At 40.5% G+C, this 22521-nt stretch overlaps 1 protein-coding gene across 1 annotated transcript in view; it reads right to left on the reverse strand.

Moving 5' to 3' along the window:
• Positions 1 to 16717: 16717 nt before the first annotated feature.
• Positions 16718 to 22521, reverse strand: part of CYBB (cytochrome b-245 beta chain) — a 34675-nt gene continuing 28871 nt past the window's right edge. Inside the window, exons 12-13 of the mRNA XM_030834884.3 lie at positions 20228 to 20352; positions 16718 to 18288 (exon numbers count right to left, since the gene is read on the reverse strand). Of these exons, the coding sequence (XP_030690744.1) occupies positions 18162 to 18288; positions 20228 to 20352 (252 nt within the window). The 3' untranslated portion in view covers positions 16718 to 18161. The remainder of the gene's footprint in view (positions 18289 to 20227; positions 20353 to 22521) is intronic.

Consider the following 22521-nt stretch of genomic DNA (forward strand, 5'->3'; position numbering starts at 1 on the left):
AGAATACCATAGAAGTGATTTTCCAAGTTCATCTTCTGAGGTAAACTCCTACCCTCTATCCCAGTGAACGCCAGTATCTTCATTCATTTACCTCGATCCTTCATCATTATTCTATGAAGATCCAGGGTAGTAGTTAAGCTTGGTGGGAGACACACCACCCAGATTCAAGTCCTAACTGCTTTGTTTCCTAGAGGTATGACACTGGGAAAATTGCTTAATATCTCTATGCCTCAATCTCCTCCTCTGCAAAGCAGGAATAATAGTTGTGAGGATTCAATGAGGTGAAGCATATAGCATCTTTAGCACATAGCAGAAGCAAGAAGATGGAGTCTGCCCCAGCCTGGGTCCATATAGGAGGAAAATGTTGAACAATCTCCCCTCACCCCCAGCCAACATGCAATGGTCATGTAGTATAGCAAGAAGTAAGCTTCTATTGCTTTAAGTTGGTAAGATTTGGAAGTTGTTTGTTACTGCAGCAGAGCCTAATCCTGACTTACTGACATAGAAACTGAGATCAGAAGTAGGGCATACTGTGACAAAACCTAAAATAGGCCTTCCCTGGTGGCACAGTGGCTAAGAATCCACCTGCCAATGCAGGGCACACGGGTTCAAGCCCTGGTCCGGGAAGATCCCACATGCCGCGGAGCCACTAAGCCCATGCACTCCAACTACTGAGCCTGCACTCTAGAGCCCGCGAGCCACAACTACTGGGTCCACGTGCCACAACTACTGAAGCCCGTGTGCCTAGAGCCCATGCTCTGCAACAAGAGAAGCCACCGCAATGAGAAGCCCGCGCACCACAATGAAGAGTAGCCCCCGCTCACCGCAACTAGAGAAGGCCCGCAGGCAGCAACAAAGACCCAACGCAGCCAAAAAAAAAAAAAAAGGAAAACTTAAGAGAAAAACCTCTAAAATAAATGACTTTGACATAGCGATCTGTTGGTGAGTGGCAAAAAAGCAGATACTGAAGGCTGAAAAAGTGAAGATCTTTGTTATGCAAGAGGCAAAGCATTTGTTAAAAATGTTGCCTGTAGTCACTTGTATCTAAAATCATGTATCTATTAAGCCTGTAGCTCTAGGAGGGAAAGATGGAAAACTTAATGTTGGCAACGTGCTCTTGGCTGTTAACTGAGAACTGACTGGCTTGCAGGTAGAAATTACAGTAACTCCTGGGTATCAACCAACATTCCTGGGCTTTGAGCTTAATGCTGTGACAGGAAGGGAGACCTTTGGGGTTGTCAACCTTCTGCAAGGGCGGAGCGTATTTTGTATACAAAAGGACCATGAACTACTGGTGCTCTCCACAAGTGTCAAGTATTACTTGTAGGCATGTGGCAGGATAGCACTTTCCAGTTCCCTTGATATTAGGCATAATATCAATATTATTAGGTACAAAATCAAGAAGTAAAGAAGTGAAGCCAAAGAAGTAAACACAGTCCCTTTTAAGTCACATTAAAAAGTCGGGGCTCTATTCTGAAGTAGTAGGAAGCCTTGAAAGTTTTTCAAAAGAGGAAAGACATAAGATGGACTGACCGGGATTGCATTTCCCACCGAAATTTAGAACAGGCTGAAGTTTTGTAAGCAATATCTATGCATGAATCTGATCATGTGAAATCTGATCAGAATATCCAAAAAGTAACATAACATAACATAACACAACACAACATGGAGTAAAAGTGAGAATTCCCTTTCACCTAACCCCAAATCTCTCTTACTTCCTCAGATTATCATATCATTATTTTGGTGTGCATCTTTCCAGAACTTTTTACATATACCTAATTCTCCTGTGATTTGTCTACAGGCAGACCTCAGAGATATTACAGTACCAGACAACCACAATAAAGCGAATATCTCAATAAAGCGAGTCACACACATTTTTTGGTTTCCCAGTGCATATAAAAGTTATGTTTATACTATACTGTAGTCTATTAAGTGTGCAATAGCATTATGTCTAAGAAAACAATGTACATACCTTAATTAAAAATAATGCTGTTGGAAAAATGGTGCCGACAGACCTGCTCCACACAGGGTTGCCACAAATTTTCAATTTGTAAGAAAACACAGTATCTGCAAAGCACAATAAAGGGAAGGACAATAAAATGACGTATGCTTGTAATAATTCTGAAATCAGAAAACCAATAAACAACATTTACATTATTATGACATTATAACATTATACATAATATAGATCATTATTTTTTATTAGTATTATTATCTTCGAGCTGAGTTGTGCTAGTATTATTTTTCCTTGTCTATGGATCTAATGTCATGTCTATACCACTAAAGAGAGAATATTCCTAGAGTGACGTCTGAATGGATTCCTTTTTTTTTTTTTTTAACTTCCATCAAATGCTTTTCCCACATGCTCAAGAAACCCAGCTCTCTAACACTTTACTTATTCCATCAACTTCCTTTATTTCCTGGAGATCATTTTGGAGCACTCTTCTCCTGCTTCTGTCTGGAACAGCTGCTCAGCCTGAAATACACCACAGCCATAATCCTGGGACATTTTTTCTCTGTTCTCTTGGGTTAGAACAATTGCTTTCTAGATCCCATTTCCTCATTTGTTTTAGATTACTTCCTCATTTTTCAAAAATACAGCCTCAAGTGACTTCTCAGGAAAGAGTTACGGGAGGTTAATTTTAGTGTACCTAAAAATCTGAAAATGTCTTAGAGTTCCAATTGCTCCATGTACCCACTAACACCAAAAGTTTTAATTTTAGCTGTATTGGTCGATACGAGGTAGGATTGCCTTGTGATCTTAATTTGAGTTTTCCTGATAATATTGAGAAATTTTCATGTTTATTGGCTATTTAGATATATTTTGTTGAGAAGTGACTGTCCAAGTGTTTTATTCATTTTGAATTTTTTTGTCTCTGTTACAGATCTGTACAAGTTCTTTATATATTTGGAATATGAGTCCTTTATGGATATATGTATTGTAATTATCTTCTCCCCATCTGTGACTTGTCTTTTTACTTGCTTAATGATATTTTTTGATGAACCGAAGTTCTTAATTTTATAAAGTCGGATTTTTAACTTTTTTCTTTTATGGTTAGTGCTCATCGTATACTGTTTATGAAATCTTTGCCTACCCCCAAGATCATAAATATAGTCTCCTATGTCTTATTCTAGAAGTTTTGTTCGTTACCTTTTCCATTTAGGTCACTTAGGTCTATGCTAATCTCTAATTTTGGTAGAGGTCAAGGTTTATATGATTCCATATGGATGTAGAATTGTTCCAGCACCAGTTATAGAAAAGACCATCCTTTCCCTTGACTTAATTGCAATCGTACATTTGGTTTACATCAAGTTAATATATTAACTTGATTTATTAATATATATTAAGTTGAATATACATATAAACTTGAAAAAATATATATAGCTTATTTTATATCCTTGCCCTTATACCACACTTTCTTAATTATTATACCTTCATAGTGTGCTAGTAAGTTATAAATTGGGACAACCACTTTGGAAAAGTTTGAAAGTGTCTATTAAAGCTAAACATACACTACTCAGGGACTTCCCTGGTGGTCCAGTGGTTAAGACTCTGCACTGCCACTGCACGGGGCATGGGTTTGAGCCCTGATTGGGGAAATAAGATCCCGCATGCTGCACAGCACAGCCAGGAATTAAAAAATAAAAATAAAAAATAAAAACCTTCAAAAAATACACTATTCTATGATCAAGGAATCTGACTCCTACATATATGCATATGTCTACCAGAAGATATATAAGAATGTTTAGAGCAGCTTTACTCATGATAACCCAAACTTGGAAACAAACCACATGTTTATTAATGGAAGAATGGATAAATGAATTTCAGTGGCATCACACAATGGAAGATTACACCACCATAAAAAAGAATAAACTTCTGCTGCACACAACATGGATGAATCGCAGGAAGATTTTTGAGCAAAAGACACAAAACTGCATATACTACAGGATTCCATGTGTATGAAATTCAGAGCTTGCAAAAAACAACAAGTATATGATATTAGAAGTCAGAACAGTGGTTACCTCTAAGGGGTAGGGGATTGACTGTCAAGGGGCATGAGGGAAATCGGGTTCTGGAGATGTTCTATATCGCGATCTTCATGGTGTTGCACGGTGCCTACATATGTAAAAAATTCTCGAGTTGTACAGTCAAGATTAGTGCTCATTATACAACTTGCTTTACATATATTATATGTCAATAAATAATTCGAGGGAATTCCCTGGCTAACTGCTGGCGGTCCAGTGGTTAGGACTCGGTGCTTTCACTGCTGAGGGTACGGGTCAATCTCTGGTGGGAGAACCAAGATCCCGCAAGCCACGAGGCATGGCCAAAATAAATAATTCAAAAAAAGGAAAATGGAAGTCAGAAAATGTCTTTATTCTGCCTCACCATGGAGTGTTTAGCTGGGTTATGGGATATAAACTACGTGCTTCTTTCTCTCCGATTCTCTCAAATGCCTCCTTTCTTTCCCTCTTGGTCAGAGCCCCATCTGTGTGGGCTGGCTCCTTTCCTCCCCACACAGACTTCAATGAAATGTCCCGATGCAGAGTATGATGTCTTCCTAGTTCCTGACACGTCACTGAGGCTGGACCATGCAACCCAAAAGTGTGACCAATATTCCAACACCAGCTGGGTGTCCTACAATTCAATTCAGTTCTAACACCATCTACCTGGAGTTATCAACAGATTACACAAGTTAAAGGCTCAGTCCCACAAGATGGCTCCCATTTCAGATGCCAATCACAAGTCCCAGGTTGTCACCTGTACTTCTGACCCACGGGCTATAAATTGGGGTTCCCACAATCCCCTCCTCAGCTTTGATAATTTGTTAGATCAACTCACAGAACTCAGGAAAACATTTTACTTTCTAGATTACCAGTTCATTATAAAAGGATACAATTCAGGAATAGCCACATGGAAGAGATGCACAGCTTGAGGTATGGGGGAGGAGCCGCAGAGATTCCACACCCTCTTGGGACGTGCCACCCTCTCAGCACCTCTATGTGTTCAGCAACCTGGAGGCTCTCCGAACTCTGCAGTTCAGAGACTCTTACGGAGGCTCCATCACACAGGCAGGATCAGTTATTAACTCAATCACCAGCCCCTCTCCCCTTTCTGGAGGATAGGGAAGTGGAGCTGAAATTTCCCTGCTTCTAATTATGGCTTGGTCTTTCAGGTGACCAGCCCCTATACTAAAACTCTCTAGAATTCTGTCCACCAACAGTCGCCACATTCGAACCAAAGATGCTCCCATCACTCAGGAAATTCCAAGAGATTTAGGAGTTCTGTATCAGCAACTGGGGTCAAAGACCAAATATTAGAACAAAAGATGTTCCTAGCACCTATATTGCTTAGGAAATTACAAAGGTTTTAGGAGATCTGGCCAGTAGTCTGGAATATATGTATATCTTATATTGCAACGTCATAGGAGGTTACAGTCCCATGGAATGGATCTTGACCAGTGGAAAACTGACAAGAGGAATACACTGGCAAGATAAATTCCTACTCCTTTCTTTCTTGGACCACTTGGAGGTGCAGTGCCTTTTGAAGGCCTTCGAGAGAAGACTCAAGCACTGAGCATACACACGTAATGAGTTTGGGGCTCAATGTGAATCGGTGGTCAGTGCAGTGATGCTTAACATCTGGTGCTTCATACTTCCTTGCCTCACTTCCCCTGTTCCTCACCCTCACCACCCTGGGCTTATACCTAGCAAGCAAAGTATCACCACTTTAATCTTTGCTTTAAACTCTGCTTTTGAGAGGCCCTACTCTGAGATAGCATAGAATTCAAGGTTGAATATAACTTCCAGCAAAACTTTGAGGGCCTTAGTTCATGGTCTTCTAGTTGCCAGTGTTGGTAGAAACAGTTTGAGTCTTTCTGCATTATGGGTTAACTGTGTTTTGATTTGTTTGATTTTGCTTTAATTTTTCTTCTCTGTAGGCTATTGCCATCTTGCTTTAACCTGATATTCTGAAATGTTGTAAAATTGTGTCTAGATGTGGGGATGTGTTTTCAATGTACTGGTTACTCAGTGGAATCTATCAGCGTGATGACTTGTGTCATTTAGCGCAGATAAATTATCTTATCTCTTTGATGCTTTTCTCCCACCTGCTATCTCTGTACTCTTTCTGGAACTTTCATTGGTTGGATGAGGGATTCTACCCTTGTCAGTCACAGTTGTCACTATTCTCCTTCTTTATCTCTGGTATCTCCATGTCCCTAAACCCTCTGGCATTCTTCAGGATAGGTAGGCATCTTCCTAAGCTTTAGTCTCCTCCTCACATAATTCTGGTTTTGGTTTCCTCCATCCCAGTTCATGAATCACCACTCCTCTACCAATTATCCAGCTTCTAGGAATATGTTGAAATCTTTTATCCCTTGATGGTCCTCTTCTTTTTGCATGGGTTATACTATTATTATTTTTAAATGTGCTTTATGAGTCTTGGGAGAAAGAGAAGGACAATTGCTTAGGGTCAGTTCACCATCTTGAACTGTAAGTGTCTGAATTTTTATTGTGTAGTTCAATCTGTCTTTTCCATGTGACTTGTGGGTTTCATGACTATTTAACAAGGCTATGTTTTTTCTAAATGCTGGGTATGCTTTGGATTCATTTTCCCAGTATAATCTTCACTTAGAGAAGAGCTTATAAGTTCTCTGCCATCTGAAAGCAATCAATACCACCTTCAGCAGAACTTTATCCAGCAGGTCAAAACTTCCTCATTTCTGAAAATAACTAATTTTGTTTTTAAATACCAGTAAGAAAGTGAAAGTTAAAAGAAAAAACTTTTTTTAGTATATTCTGTATTTTTCACTTTCAGCAGAAGATTTAAGGAATTGTTTTTATAAGCATAAAACTACTTTTCTTTTTCAATGCCTTAAATATCATGTAACTGTTTTCCCCTCCCCACTTTTAAAGCAACCTAATTCTTGATTTTTATCTTTAAATTAATTGTAAACAAAGTTTATTTTTTTAAGGAAAACCTATACAAGTTCTCCTTCCCTTTCTCCAAGAAATGTGGACATTCCTGTACTGGAAATTAGACATACTAACTTATTATTAGACATACTAATAATGCAAAACTTAAGCCGTCTAGGAACACCCTGAAATGAGTCATTCTCAATATCTGCACTTTCCAGATAATTGAAAATTTACCGTTTAAACATAGGCAAAAATCTTAACCACTGTGCATGAATATTTAGCTGACTCAACATGATTTAACTCTTTTGTGAATGGAGTATTAAAAACATCATTGCCATTACACATGTTATTGTGTCAAATTGTAGGTTCTAATGAGTATTCCCAGCCCTTTAGGTTCTGGCCAGTACACTGACCAGAGAAAAAGTTCAGTGTTTATAGCATTTGTTGAATATGAATGAATGAATGAATGAATGAAGACATACAGTACCAAAAGAAAAAAAAAAGGAATACAGTACCATGATGCCTTTAAGTTCTGTTGAGGTATATGGACCTCTTTGCCCTTACACTAAATGACCCCAGATTGTTGTGCTTCTGAGTTACGGGCCTCTCACTGCTGCGGCCTCTCCCGTTGCGGAGCACAGGCTCCGGACGCGCAGGCTCAGCGGCCATGGCTCACGGGCCCAGCCGCTCCGCGGCATGTGGGATCTTCCCGGACCGGGGCACGAACCCGTGTCCCCTGCATCGGCAGGCGGACTCTCAACCACTGGGCCACCAGGGAAGCCCGCTTCTGAGTTTTTGAGTCTGTTTGTAGCATTTCTTTCTTTGCCCTTTCTTTAGGTTCTCAGATGTCACTTGGTACCATTGTGTGTATACCTCTAATAATTCTTCTCTCTTCTTTTAACCCTGGGACCAAGGTCACGAAGCTTGTTATGGCAAGTGTGAAAAAGCTCTGACTGAATTTCAGATTGTTTTTGGCAGATTTGGTTTCAGAGTTTAATGTACTGTTTGTGGATTTTAGTTCTACTTTGGCAGCTCAGACACTTCCTCCTGCCCTCATCCCCAGTTTTTAGTTCTGTTTCAGACAGTAAGATTGCCCGATAGCTTATTTCTACAGAGAACAACATGCTAGTCATTTGGGTAGAACTGTCTAAAATAAATTTCCTGTATTTTCTACGTGGCAACAATTTGGGATCCATGATCCCAGGGATTTTCAAAGCAAGTAAAACTCCACATAAGTCATGACAATTCAAAGGATATAGTGTTTTTACTCACAGTGAAGCCAACATGTTCTTTATGGCAACCCCCAGAAAACTTTCCCAGGCAATGTGAGCATGAATATAATCACCTTCAACTCTCATCCTGGACCCCTCCAGATTCGGCACTACTAGGTCGAATCTGCTCCATTCTACATATTTTACCTTTGAGCAAGCCAGCCTGGGCATACTACCTTGGAAAAGGTAGACGAGAAAAAGAGAGAAGAGAAGCATGCCAGGTTTCTTGAGGTCTAGACTCTAGAACACACACATCAATTTCACTGCATTCTATTGGTCAGTGCAAGTCACAGGAATAGCCCAGATTCAAGCGGTGAGCAAATACACTCCTCTTGATGGAAGAAACTGTGAAGCCACATATCAGAGGACATGGATACAGAGAGAAGTGGAAAATCGGGGCCACATTGCAATCAACTGAAATGTTATTTACTTTTTTTAAAGCAAGGAAAAAGAATCACTCCATTTAATTTTAATATTCCCTATTTTGTTTCACTCCGTCTCATTAATGCTGTATCATCTAGTGATGTTTCATTTTTTCCCTATTTCCACCTCCACTCTCGATATACAATATCTTAAAGAGGAAGATTTCTCAAAATGCATTTTTCTACCTACCAAGTGGAAAGTAAAATTTGCTGAATGTTTTCTACAAAGGAAAAAAGTGCAAAAAGTCATATTCCTGAAAGGAGTTTTACAGTCTACTTTCATTGTGAGTTGGATGTGGCCTTTGATCTCAGTAAAGTCACAGGCACATTGGCCCTAGAAGAATGAAACACTGAGTAATAAATGCACCAGGAAGTTGACAGCAGAGTTGCCTGAGTTTAATACTTTAGCCCTGGATAGGTGCTGCAGAGGTCCCAACTGGAAAACAGGATCATCAGATAGGTGTGCTGACCTTCATTAGCTACATATGGAATAACTACCATGTGAATCGTGTGCTCTGGTGATTTTCAGCCACTACAGGTGCGTTAACTAACCCCAGGTAATGCTCAGATAGCATGATTCTTTTTTCTTATCAACCAATGCAAGGATATCTGAAATTTGCTCTAAAATCTCAGGAAAGACAAAGGTGATTCCTTCCTTCTGCCCTGAATTCCCCACCGTCCCCCATCTGATCTGAAAGAGTGATGTTTAGCTTCTATGTGAGTGGGAGGGCTGGTGATTTTCTTGTTACTTAATTGGGAACTGCATGACTGGAAAGAGGAAGCCATGTTTAGTAATCAAGTGATCTAACACAATGGTAAACTTGGTGATTACTTAATATTCTAATGTAATTCTGAAACTTATGAAGGTCTTTTGAGCCTAATTTTTAAAACATAAGTCAGATTAACTGTATTTGGAGTAGTCTTCTCCGAAGGATGAAGTTTCAGAATATAATACTTTGGGCTGTTTCCAGAAATCAGACAGGTACAGTTCTCAGAGTAAGATCAAGAAAATAAATTCATAGCGGCCACTATTCATGTCTAATGTTTCTTAGTACTTCCTTTTGTCCACAGAATGGTATATACACAACAACATTTAGAGTTGAGAAATTGTCCTTTTATAACTTAGCTTCTTCCTCATGCAATTTTACTTCATAACACACCCACACCCCCCCCCACACACACACACAATATTGACGATAACTGGCCTTTTCTGTCAGATAGAAATCCTTTATGCACAAAATAAATATAAAAATGTAGATTACATAAATATTATTGAGCCACTCTGAAGGCTTCTTTTCTCCAAGCAAAATCACTCCATTTCTTAATAGGTCCATTCGTAAGTGAAAATTAGGTTACGGGATAGTGACGTAGGAGAACCCAGCTTCCTGATCTCCCTACAAAGATTAATGACTGGACACTCTCCCTGAACAGAAACAGCTCTGGGAGACCTCTAGAGTCCACTTAGGGACTTTCAGCAACACCGTGGAACAAAAAACCTGAGAACAATCACACACAAAGAAAAGAAAAACGAATTCTTTCGGCCCCCATCACCCCTCCACCCCAGCCCCTGCAGCTGGCGTTGTTCAGGGCTAAGAAGGAAGCTCCCAGTTAGAAAGAGTGCCCCTCACCAAACCTTACCCCTTCCTTAAGAGTGGGGTGAGTGACAGCGTCCTCAGCTTCCTGGGACCCCTCACGAAGGTTCTGCTTCAGTTTCACCCCACCCCACCAGCAAAGCTGAAATGTCAATACAGCCGGCTACGAGCTAGGAAGGAAAGCAGAGGCTATTATTAGCAGACACGTAGTGGGAGAGAGCGTGATTCACAGAGACCCGCCCTGCACAGAAACTCAGGTTTTCCCACTGATGAAGCCAATGGCCAGCACAGCTGCTGCAGACGCGCTGCTGATATCTCCAGCTTTTGCCCCACAGGTATTCTGTTCAATGACGCTAACTACCTGAGTCTCTCCCCGCTCCCCACCTACTGCCACCCCACCCACCAGAAGCGAGATCACACCTGCAGCCAGTGAGCTCTCTGCGGCTGGGCAAGTGTAAGAGGCCAGCCGCCTGAGTCCCTCCCCACCCCTATCAGAGCCCTGGAGCCATGCTCACAGCCGGGTGGAGCTTCTGCAGCTGCCTAAGTGCAAAATCCCAGCCTACCCCCCACCCCTAGGTGATCCCACGGCCTGCTCTGGAGGCTAGCCCCTGTAGCTGTGCACCACTGCAGCCTGCAAGCCCCGGGGAGGGTGTGTAGCCACGGGTGAGTGAGCAGCCATGGGTGAGTGCACGCACAACCACAGCTGCTTGTGGGCCCAGATCAGGCCGTGTCTGTCACTGGCCAGCACCACCCTGCCCACCTGTGCCCACCTCCGGCTTTGCACCTGCACGCCCCCAGCCTGACCCCATCACCAGCCTCCACTGCAGGGTGCACACCCAGCAGGGGAGAGTATGCAGCCACAGGAAAGCAGGGGAGAGTATGCAGCCACAGGAAAGCATGTGAACAGCCAGGTCCCCTGCAGCTACTAGAGAGCACATAGTTAGCCCGACCCTTGCTACCTGCCCTGGTTCCCATCACTACGAGTGTGTCTGCAACTAGCCTCAGTCACTACATGGGCACCTGCAGCTGGCCTCCACAACCAAGTATATGTATACCACCAGTTCTGGCCACCCCCACCACCTACACTAGCTACTGGAACTGGAGGTACAGTTTAGGATCCTAACAGCCCTTGCAGCCACTGCAGACTGCCCCCAGCCCCCGCCCCATGCAGTACTCACCAAGGACCACACAGCGGCCTGAGCTGAAGAGACACTGCACTTCTCCAGACCACACTTGGCACCCTGCACCAGTAGACTCAGGGTCACAACATGATCCAGTATGCCCCCTTCTGCAGGTAAAAGGCTTCCCTTACAGCAGTCAGTCCATCAAGTCTGGAAGAAATGACTGCTTCTTCAAATATGCTGACATCTATTGAAGGCTACAGGGATCATGAAGAATCAGGGAAACATGTCTCCACCAAAGGAATACAGTACCATTTCAGCAACTGGCCCCAGAGAAACGGAGATCCAGGAATTGCCCAATAAAGAATTCAAAATAATTATTCTACATATGCTCAGAGAGCTACACGAGAACACAGATAAATAATTTAATGCTATCAGGAAACAATACAATAACAAAATGAGAAGTTCTAAAAAAGATAGAAAAAATTAAAAAGAACCAAACAGAAATTTTGGAGCTGAAGAATACAATAACTGAACTGAAGAATTCAATAGAGAGCTTCAACAGTAGACTTTAGCAAACAGAAGAGAGAATCAATGAGTGCGAAGATAGACCAATCGAAATTATCCAATCAATGAGCAAGAAGAAAAAAGAATGGCAAAGGATGAAGAAAGCCTAGGGGAATTATGGGGCACCATAAAAAATAATGTATACATCATTGGAGTTCCAGAAGGAGAAGAGAGGGGAAAAGGAGAAGAAAGCTTATTTAAAGAATAATGACTGAGAGCTTCCCAAACATGGGAAGAGATTTAGATATCCAAGTTCATGAAACTAATAGGTCACCTAAAAATTTCAACCCAAAACAATCTTCTCCAAGAGATGTAAAACAAAACAAAACAACAACAACAACAACAAAAACTGTCTAAAACCAAAGAGAGAATTCTAAAAGCAGCAAAAGAAAAAAAAAAACTCGTACAAGGGAACTTCTATAAGGCTATTAGTGGATATCTCAGCAGAGACCTTGCAGGCCAGGAGAGAATGGGATGATATATTCAAGACGCTGAAAGAAAGAAGCTGACAGTCAAGAATACTTTACCCAGCAAAGCTGCCTTTTAGAATTGAAGGCAAAATAAAAACTTTCCCTAATAAACAAAAGCTGAGGGGATTCCTTACCACTAAATATGCCTTACGAGAAATGCTGAAAAGAGTTCTTCAAGCTGAAACAAAAGGATGCTAATTAGTAACATGAAAACATGTGAAAATATACAACACACTGGTAAAAGTAAGCATAGGGTTAGATTCAGAATACTGTAATATGGTGATGTGTTGACTACTTAACTCTATACAAAGGTTGAAGGACAAAAGTATTAAAATGGCTATAGCTTCAACAATTTGTTAACGTCAATCGTTACACAATATAAAAAGATGTAAATGGTGACATAAAAATATAAAAGGGCGTAGTAGAAGGATTGAGTTTTTGTATGTAATCAAAATGAAATTATCAGTGTACGATAGACTGTTATATATATGTTTTATGTAAGCCACATGGGAACCGCCAAGCAAAAATGTACAGTAAATACACAAAAGGTAAAGAGGAAGGGTACCACTAAGGGAGGTAAACGTAAAGCATACCACTAAGGAATTCCTCAATTTACAAAGGAAGACAGCAAGAAAGGAATAAAAGGAAAATAGAACTACAAAATGGCCAGAAAACAATTTAAAAGATCTCATTAGTTAGTCCTTACCAATCGATCATTACTCTAAATGCTAATGGATTGAATTCTCCAATCAAAAGGCAGAGAGTAGCTGGATGGGTAGAAAACAAGACCCAACTATATGCTGCCTACAAGAGGCTTACTTCAGCTTTAAGGACACACATAGGCTCAAAGTGAAGGGATGGCAAAAGATATTCCACGTAAGTGGAAACAAAAGAGAGCAGGAGTAGCTATACTTATACCAGACAACATAGACTTTAAGGCAAAAATGGTAACAAGAGACAAAGATGGTCATTATATAATGATAAGGTGGCCAATTAGTCAAGAAGATATAATAATCATAAATGTATATGCACCCAATATTGGAGCACCTAAATGCATTAAGCAAATACTAATGGATCTGAAGGGAGAAATAGACAACAATCCAATAATAGTAGGGGACTTCAATACCACACTCTCAACAATGGATAGGTTATCCAGACAGAAAATTAACAGGAAATGTTGCACCTGAAACACAATTTAGACCAATGGAACCAACAGAAATATACAGAACATTCCATCTAACAGCAACAGAATACACATTCTTCTCAAGCACACACAGAACATTCTCTAGGATAGATTAAATGATAGGTCAGAAACAAGTGTTAGTAAATTTAAGAAGATTGAAATCATAAGTATCTTTTCTGACCACAATGGTATGAAGCTAGAAATCAATAACAGGAAGAAACTGGAAAATTCACAAATATGTGGAAATTAAACAACATGTTCCTGAACACCAATGGGTCAAAGAAGAAATCAAAGATAAATCAAGAAATATCTCAAAACAAATGCAAATGAAAGTGCAACATGTCAAAACCTGTGGGATACTGCAAAGAGTATATCTTAAATGTTCTCACCACAAAAAAAGCGATGGTAATTATATGACAGGATGGAAGTGTTAGCTAATTCTATCACGGTAATCATTTTGCAATATACAAGTGTATCGAATCAACACATTGTATATCTTAAGCTTACACAATGTTATGTATCAATTGTATCTCAATAAACCTGGGGGAAAAAGAAATTGGCAGATTATTGAGGTTTAAGAATCCGGATATTTTGTAACCATCATTATAAAAATTGGTTCAGTGTAATTTCATCAATGAAGGCCAGAACGAGACTGGGTGAAAGACAATTGGAGAAAATGATATTTATACAGTCAGTACATATTCCCCAAATGCTAATTACTAATTACAAAAGTAAAATAATACCTTTACGTTTATAACAGAAGAATCTGGTGATGAAACTTAATACCACTAATAACAGGACAAACTGACAATACCTACCTCCTAATACAATGCACTAAGGATACAATGTCACCTATACGTAGACTATATAGTAAATGCTAGTTTTGTATCAGTGTTAAATTTCTTGGATTGGTTCATTGCATTGTGGTTATATAAGTGAAAGTTGCTGTTCTTTGGAAAAACATTATTTGGTGAATCATCATGCTGTACGCTTTAAATATCTTATAATTTTATTTGTCAGCTATACCTCAATAAAGCTGAAAAAACAACAGAATAAATAAAAGTAAAAATTAGCATGAATCCAGTTAACGAATGTTTCTAAACTAAGGAACCAAGATACTTCGATGGCATAAACCAGAGGTTTATACCACCACTGTTACCCAGCTATTCTTGGTGCAGAATCTGTACCTAGCACAATAGCTTTAAAAATATCCTTGGTTACTTATACCTTGTCTAATCTGTTAGTGTGGTGTAAAGAACATGGGCTTTTTAGCTAGAAAGATATGGACTTAATTTTGACACAGTCACCCAGTAGTTGTGGGATAGTTTGAGCCTATCAGTTATCCTCTCTCAGCTTCAGTATTTTTGTTTGTTTTTTGTTTTATCAACGAAATTGGGATAAAATGACTTACAGTGTCCTGAGGGATTAGCTGAAGTGGATGTAAAATGTTTGGCATAGTAGGTGTTTATTAAACATTAGCTATTTCTATTATTGACATTTATTTCAGTTAATGACCTTTCCCCCCCGTGGCAGCATATGCCCACACCTCTATCCCTTTCCTACATGGGGCAGGGGGTCATAACTGGTTGACTTGCTTAGAACAATGACCAGTACAGAACCATGAGCACGTGATGGCAGCTAATTGCAAAGTTAGAACCGAAAAGGTGAGTGGAAATGAAAAAAAAAAAAGGTCTTACACTAGGACTTCTTTGCCTTTGAAATTCTGTCTGCAATGTCAGGTGACACTCCCTTGTCCATTCCCTTATACCAGTGCTGTGAGGGTCACCAGGACATTAGTACAGAACTCAGTACTCAGTTTTCCCTTCTCAATCCAGAAATTGTGCAGTGTTTGACATATCTACAAAAACACAGAGAATCTCAATCCCACTGGGGCAGAGAAAATCTTTGCCACCTGAATCCACCCTTGAATATGAAGATCAATAACACAGACACAGAGAGAGCTCATTCATTTTAATAATTGAGCACAGTTTTGATAGTTCTTCCCAAGAATTATCTCCCAGGGTCCCCCCACCCCCCGTAAACTATTCACACACAACATCTACAAGTATTCAAATTTCATAAATGCAGTGTTGCAAAAGCAAAAGAAATAAGAAAAGCCTTCATAGCCTTGAGATTAAAAACAATGCTTAATCGTGTTCTCACTACCTGTTACTAAATACTAAATGCTAAAAAAGCTGTGCGGGCAGCCGATGGCTGGGGAGAAGGATGGAGAAGGAAGCTCTCATAATGACAAGAGCTTTCACACTCATTTTTCATCTCATAACCAGGATAACACAGGGAAGATCTATTTTGGTAAGTCTGTTGGTGTCAAAAATAGAAAACCCTGGGGCTTCCCTGGTGGCGCAGTGGTTGAGAGTCCACCTGCCGATGCGGGGGACACGGGTTCGAGCCCCGGTCCGGGAAGATCCCACATGCCGCAGAGCGGCTGGGCCCGTGAGCCATGGTCGCTGAGCCTGCGCGTCCGGAGCCTGTGCTCCGCAACGGGAGATGCCACAGCAGTGAGAGGCCCACGTACCGGGGGAAAAAAAAAAAAAGAAAACCCTGGAGAAACATTTTCAGAGCAACAAATGGAGTTGGTTTTACTTACGCCACACAGGTGAGCGAGGGCCCGGATTCTCAGACTACTTATTAACTCTGGTTCCCCCTCTGGCTCACACTTTGGTGTAAAGAACTGAAGCTATCAACACAGAGCCTGAGTCATAGTAATAACACAATAAAAGTTTGTTGAATGAATGAACTGATACCTGGGGTGCAGTGTGAACAGGCTGGACCTAAGTTTCTCTTTGCAGAAACAGTCTTGGGACATTGTGGGGAGGTGACATTCTCAAAGCAAGCCTGACTTGTCAGGACCGACCCTCAGTGCCCGGGGTATCCTGGGAACCCAAAGGGACAACTGAGTTCTTACTAGTTCAGCCCAGTCCCCTGAATATGCCCACTCAGCATCAAATTCATGGCCAGAATTTCAGATTCAATACCATATGTTATCAAAATAAAATGAATATGTGTGTACCTCCTGCAATTACATTCAATACGTATAAGACTTTAAGAAATCTGGGGTAGAAAGTGACCCCCTTCACCTACCATTCCCTTTTGCCTTTTTTCGCTTTCTCTCACTCTCCTTCTATTCTCTTCCCCCTTCCCTCCCCTTTCCTCCTAACCCCACCTTCTGCCCTTCCCCCCTGCTCCCTTCTCTTTCTTTCTCATGATCAAAGTTGAGTACTTCTAAATATCTGTGGCCCCAGAGGATATAACACATAAAGCTGTTTTTAGTTCCCAGAAGTAGGAGCAGTCCTGAGGCGGGAAAAAAACCTTTCTGGCCACATTAACAATGATTTAGAGACTCTCAAACTCACGGATATCCAGAACATTCTACTGGGTATGAATCCAATACCTACACAGTAAGCTAGGGATTTTAGTTTCTGGGATGTAAATTTCATCATGATCATGATGATAGAACAATAAATCGTTAGTTACACCAGTAAGATCTCTTTCGCTTGTGTATTTAAGTAAAACAAAGTGTGGATGCTATTTAAAGCAGATGGGCATATCAGATACATATTTGTCACCATTCTTAATTTCAGATTCACAAGTGCTGGCTGGAGGAGACTGTTTCCGGCAATAAATCAGTTTGCATTTCTTTCATAGCATAAGGAGCCGGCCAGAGTTAGGACAGGAGTTCAGTTCTCTGCCTCTATCTCCCTTTCCTGCATGTTTCAAATAAAAATGTTTGGACAGGCCAACCTACTGGTTACTAACCTTAGCCTGTTCTTTACCTTCAAGAGAATCAGGTTCCTTTGGTCAACAAGAGTCTCAGAAGTGATTTCCTCAGATAATCCTGTTTAAAGCTTTCAATTAGTTCTACCCTGGCATTGTATGGTTTTAAAGGTCCTTTCATTCATTCATTCATTCAGCAAACTTTCATTGAGTATCCACTCTCTGCTGGGGCATACATTAATTCCAGTCAGTCTAATATTCTTTTGTAGGAGGAATCTCTGACCCAGTTAGGCTGCTGCATTGGTAAACTGGAGTGTGCTGTCACCATTAAGTGATGAATCACTCTCAACATATGTTATCTCTTATTTGGAAAATTTCCTTTGATAGGACAATAATGATAACAAAGATGACACAAAAGGGAATATGAAAAGTTACTCCCTGGTTTGCTTCTTCTTTTGGGGAGTATACAAACCTATTTCCAGGCAGCCTGGTATTGCTGAAAGATCACCAAACCTAGAGTCAGATGGTCTAGAGCCAGTCTCAGCTTTAATCTTAGGGAAGCTACTTCACCATTTTGAGCCCCCATTTTTTAATCCTGAGACCTGAGTCTGAGAATCCTTGCCCTACCTCTCTCTGGAATTACTGTGAGGAAACAAAATGAAAAAATGTGTATATAATTGCTCTGAAAACCATAAAACCCCATACAAATGCAAATTTATGACTGTTGAACAATCTTTGACATTCCTTTCAGGGCAAATCATCACATTATAGTTTCTCTTTCTCTCTTTTTCTTGAAAGGAGGGAACTTATATTATCAACTGGCATTATTGGGGCATTTGGCGGTACAACCCACATTTATTTCCTCATGGAAGAGACCAGTTAGAAATTTTCCTTATTGAAAATGAAATGCACTCCCCTGGGGCCAGAGTCGGAGTTGGAGATGCACTGTTTATTGAGGGTTTCAGCCAACGCTTCCGGTCCACAGAGGAAAACTCCTATTCTGGTACTTTTGGGAAAGAAAGAAAAAATACAGTTTCAGGCTTTGGGATGGGCTCAATTACAAAGCACATGGGGGGATTTCCTATTGATTTCAGGCCTCAGAGCAGAGTCCCCTCTGCTCCTTTGTCCTTCCGCAAATGACAGAGTTCAGGTTACCATGAGGGAGCGTGGCTCGGCCCTGTTTGCGGGGCTGGGAGGGGCGGGCAGCTGGCTACTTCAAAAGGCAGCTGACTTCTCTGAAAAAATGACATGCAAGCAGCGTTTGCGGAAACTTCTACTACAGGGAAAATGAGGGTGAATTTGTGAGCCTGTGGGCTACTGCCCTTCAGGGCTCTATGTCCCCAAACACTCCAGCATCTTAAAATCAAGGACAAACCCGCTTCAGGAACACCACCTCTGCCAACAGCTTCGTGTGACTTCATCCCTCAACATTTTAGACTTTAAAGCCTTGCTCCTCTAGCTCTGGTTCCGGACCAGTAGCCTCGGTGTCAGCTTTTTAAGAATGCAGATTCTTAAAGTAGGTCAACTGTGTTTTTAAATTGTTATAACTTCACACCTTTTTGAAATCTGCCCTACAAAATTGGTTTGGCTTAAATGTCAAAGCCGTGACAATTTGTTCTTTGATGTGATTGTATTTCCAATTTCTTGTTCACGTAAGATTTCAGTAAAACTCAAAAATCTATTCAAAACCAAGAATGTAGATGCTTTGGCCCTACCCCACATATACTAAATCAGCGTTTCAAAAAGCTTCCCCAAGTGATTTATATGTTCATCAACGTGTAAGAAGCAATGGCGTAAAGAGTGTATTTATGGTGATAATTCTTGAGTTTGTCATGTGTTCTAGATTTTAGAAATGCAGTTTTCAGACTCCTAGCCCGCCACGATACACAAGAGAGCATGAAGAGTGGAAATGGAGCCTGAAGCCAAGAGACAGGTAAGTAGCACTTCTCCTCTTGAGCTTCATTGGAAGTCTTAGTAAACTAAGGCAAATAAAGGTTGCCTGGAGATGTTCTGAGAAATGTTTGTGACTTTAAAGAAGAAAAGGGAGAATCTGAAAATCTAGAGAACGTAAGAGGATAAGCTTGCGAGACAAGCAAGAACTGTAGTGCTTCCTTTGCATCCTGTTTCTTTCTTAAGCTACTTTCCTTTACCAATCAATCTATTCGAGAAACCAACCAAGCCTCGTTCACTCTAAAGTGTAAATGACTGATAAAGAGTTTCAAGAACAGTCAGTACAGTAGGCAGGAAAAACTTAGAAATACCAAGGAATAGTAGCACAATGAAAACTGACCTAAAACAGTTTCTCAACCTCAGCACTACTCACATTTTAGGTCAGGGAATCCTTTGTTGTGGGGAGCTGTCTTTTATATTATAGAACATTTAGTTTCACGATGACCAAAGCTTTAGTGAGGGCAGGAAGGACCTGGAATATCTGTCAACTTATGATCTTGGACCCAAAAACTATAAATGAAAGTGGGGACAGTGTCTCCTTAGTAATAAATATAAATCATAGAGAATTAATAGAAGTAGATACACGACTGAAATTTAGGAGGTGAAAGAAAAGAACTGAGTTATGGGCCTATGTGGGGGGAACAGGCTTCAGAAAGTCTGAGGTGGGGCCTGGGAATCTTTGTTTGGTGTGATTTAAAGACTTCCTCTTAAAGTCAGAGATATCTAGAACCTTTTATGGGTGTGAATATGGTAACCTAGGTATTTTAGTTTCTGCAATACATAAATCTAGCCATGTTTGGAAGCTGTTGCTTTCTGTAGACCATGAGCCTCAAGAACACCTTGGCAAGAGGGAAGAGATATGGGAACATATGTATATGTATAACTGACTCACTTTGTTATAAAGCAGAAACTAACACACCATTGTAAAGCAATTATACTCCAATAAAGATGGTTAAAAAAAAAAAAAAGAACACCTTGGCGGGGGAATTCCTTACCTGGGGTGTTGACTCCCAATGGTCTTGAACTCATTATCCCAGTTGGGCCGTCCATACAAGGTCTTTTGTTTCAGGCCTGTGATCACATCTTTCTCCTCGTCATGGTGCACAGCAAAGTGATTGGCCTGCAGGAAAGGACATGAATTCAGACAAAAGAGGCATGCTGTATAAACACACACAGATATACTTAGATATCTCACAAACCAAGCTCTAATTACCGTTCTAACTGTATGTATTTGGGGCAAGGCACCATGCTGGAAGCTAGAAGGTCAACACTGAAGAAACCAGTTCTCAAGTAATTTACAGTCTAGAAAGGGAGACCATAGAGGAGGCACAAACATCTCCATGAGGACAAAGAAGGGAGCACGGGTGGAAGGATATGGGAAGGTTTCAGGGTGGCCACATTTGCGCCAGACTTTGAAGTGTGGGTAGGATTTAAATTCTCTATCTCACTGTTTTTCTCTCTGCGGTACGTCTGACAGTCTCTTCTCACCCTAATATACTCCCGCTCCTTTGGGAGAATCACTAAGAATTAAGACAACCATAGACTAAAATGTATTCATATTTTGGTAATGTAATGAGACATCAAACCAAGCCTAAAGCTACTCTCTGTGTGTGTGTATGTGTGTGTGTGTGTGTGTGTGTGTGTGTGTGTGTGCGTGTGTGTGTGCAGTCATGTGTTGTTTCCTGTGACCATTCTAGGGGGCCTCAGTTTGAACAACAGGTATTTTTTAAAAATAAAAATGGTTAATTACATTTATTTAACAATCAAATCAGATTTTAAATTCACTGGACAGGGAATGGATGATGGGGATGGAAGAGGTTAAGAAGGGTAGTTACCCCGGTTTGATAATCCTGTAGGGACAAAGTTTTGCAAAGCAAAATAACTAGTTTTCAATGCAAAGAGATTTCCCACTTAAAAAACTATGTCTGGCTTTTGAAAAAAACAAAACTGCAAAGCAATTTATATATTATACATTTTTTCCCCTGGGTTTCATTTTTATCAAATTTTGTTGTTGTTGTTTCATTTTTAAATTGCAGAAGTGGCATCTTAAAAGCACTTTTTCTGGAGCAGCAATTTTCATGGTCATGTGTCCCTGGACCTACGTTTGCAACAAGCCTTTCCTAAGACTTGGAGAACCTATGATAAGCGATATGCCAAAACCTAAATGAGAAGAAGTCGGTTTTCGCAGGGACCAGGTGCCTGTGAAAACTGTCTGGGCTGAGGAGCCATTGTGTGGGGATGGCCATCTGAGGCAGTGGCCAGGAGTGGGCAGAGACCCTTGCCTTACCCCCTCACTCAGGGGGACAGTCATGCTGCTTCCAGGCCAAGTCATTAATGTTTGCTTATTTAGAAAGATGTTACCCCCTAGGAATCATTAATTTGTTTCTGAGTTTCTCAGTCTCATCACTTTGGACATTTGGGGCCAGATAATTCTTTGTTGTGGGGGGCTGTCTTGTGAATTGTGACTATCTTATCAATAATTGTAATTAACTGTAATTGTCTTCTCAATCGAAAATTCACATTTCCATTGCTAAATGTCTCAGGAGGGAGAAAGCATATATACATATATACATATACACATACTACACACACATATATACATATACACATACACACACACCCATATATATATATACATATATATCACCTTCATTAGATATATATTGATTTATTTACAAATGATAATCATGAACTACTGGGAGTACTAAGAGTGCAAGTTCTGGAGCATTTATTACTTGGATGCCCTTGGACAAATGACCTAACCTGTTCTGGGCCTTGGCTTCCCCATCTGTGAAATCTGGAAAAGAATAATAGCTACTTCATAAGGTTGTTGTGAGGATTTAATTAGACAATCTATGTAAACACTAAGAACAATACTTGGCACAAGCATATGCTTAATAACTATTGCCAGTTATTATGACTCCTTATTAAATGTATTATGTATAGTATAAAACATGCATAAACATAAATTAAAGGAATATATACACATATATATGCATGTGTATACATATATATGTATATGCATGTGTATATATAAATACAGACAGAGAGAGAGAGAGAACGAGAGAGAGCTGATCTTTTCTCTATTTTCTTCCCATAACCCCGTAGATCGTCTTGTCCACCTTGTCCACAAGGTTCAAGTAACCTTGTACCCTGGTGGAGGCATTGCTCTAACAAGGTCAAAGTCATGGCTCTGATTCCCTTGTAGGCTCCCTAGCTTTGACCCGTCCCACAGATACCAACTTTGAATCTAATATCAACCGTCTGAACAAATGGGGATACTGAGTCA

This window comes from Globicephala melas, chromosome X, assembly GCF_963455315.2.
Source record: "Globicephala melas chromosome X, mGloMel1.2, whole genome shotgun sequence".
NCBI classification, from domain to species: domain Eukaryota; kingdom Metazoa; phylum Chordata; class Mammalia; order Artiodactyla; family Delphinidae; genus Globicephala; species Globicephala melas.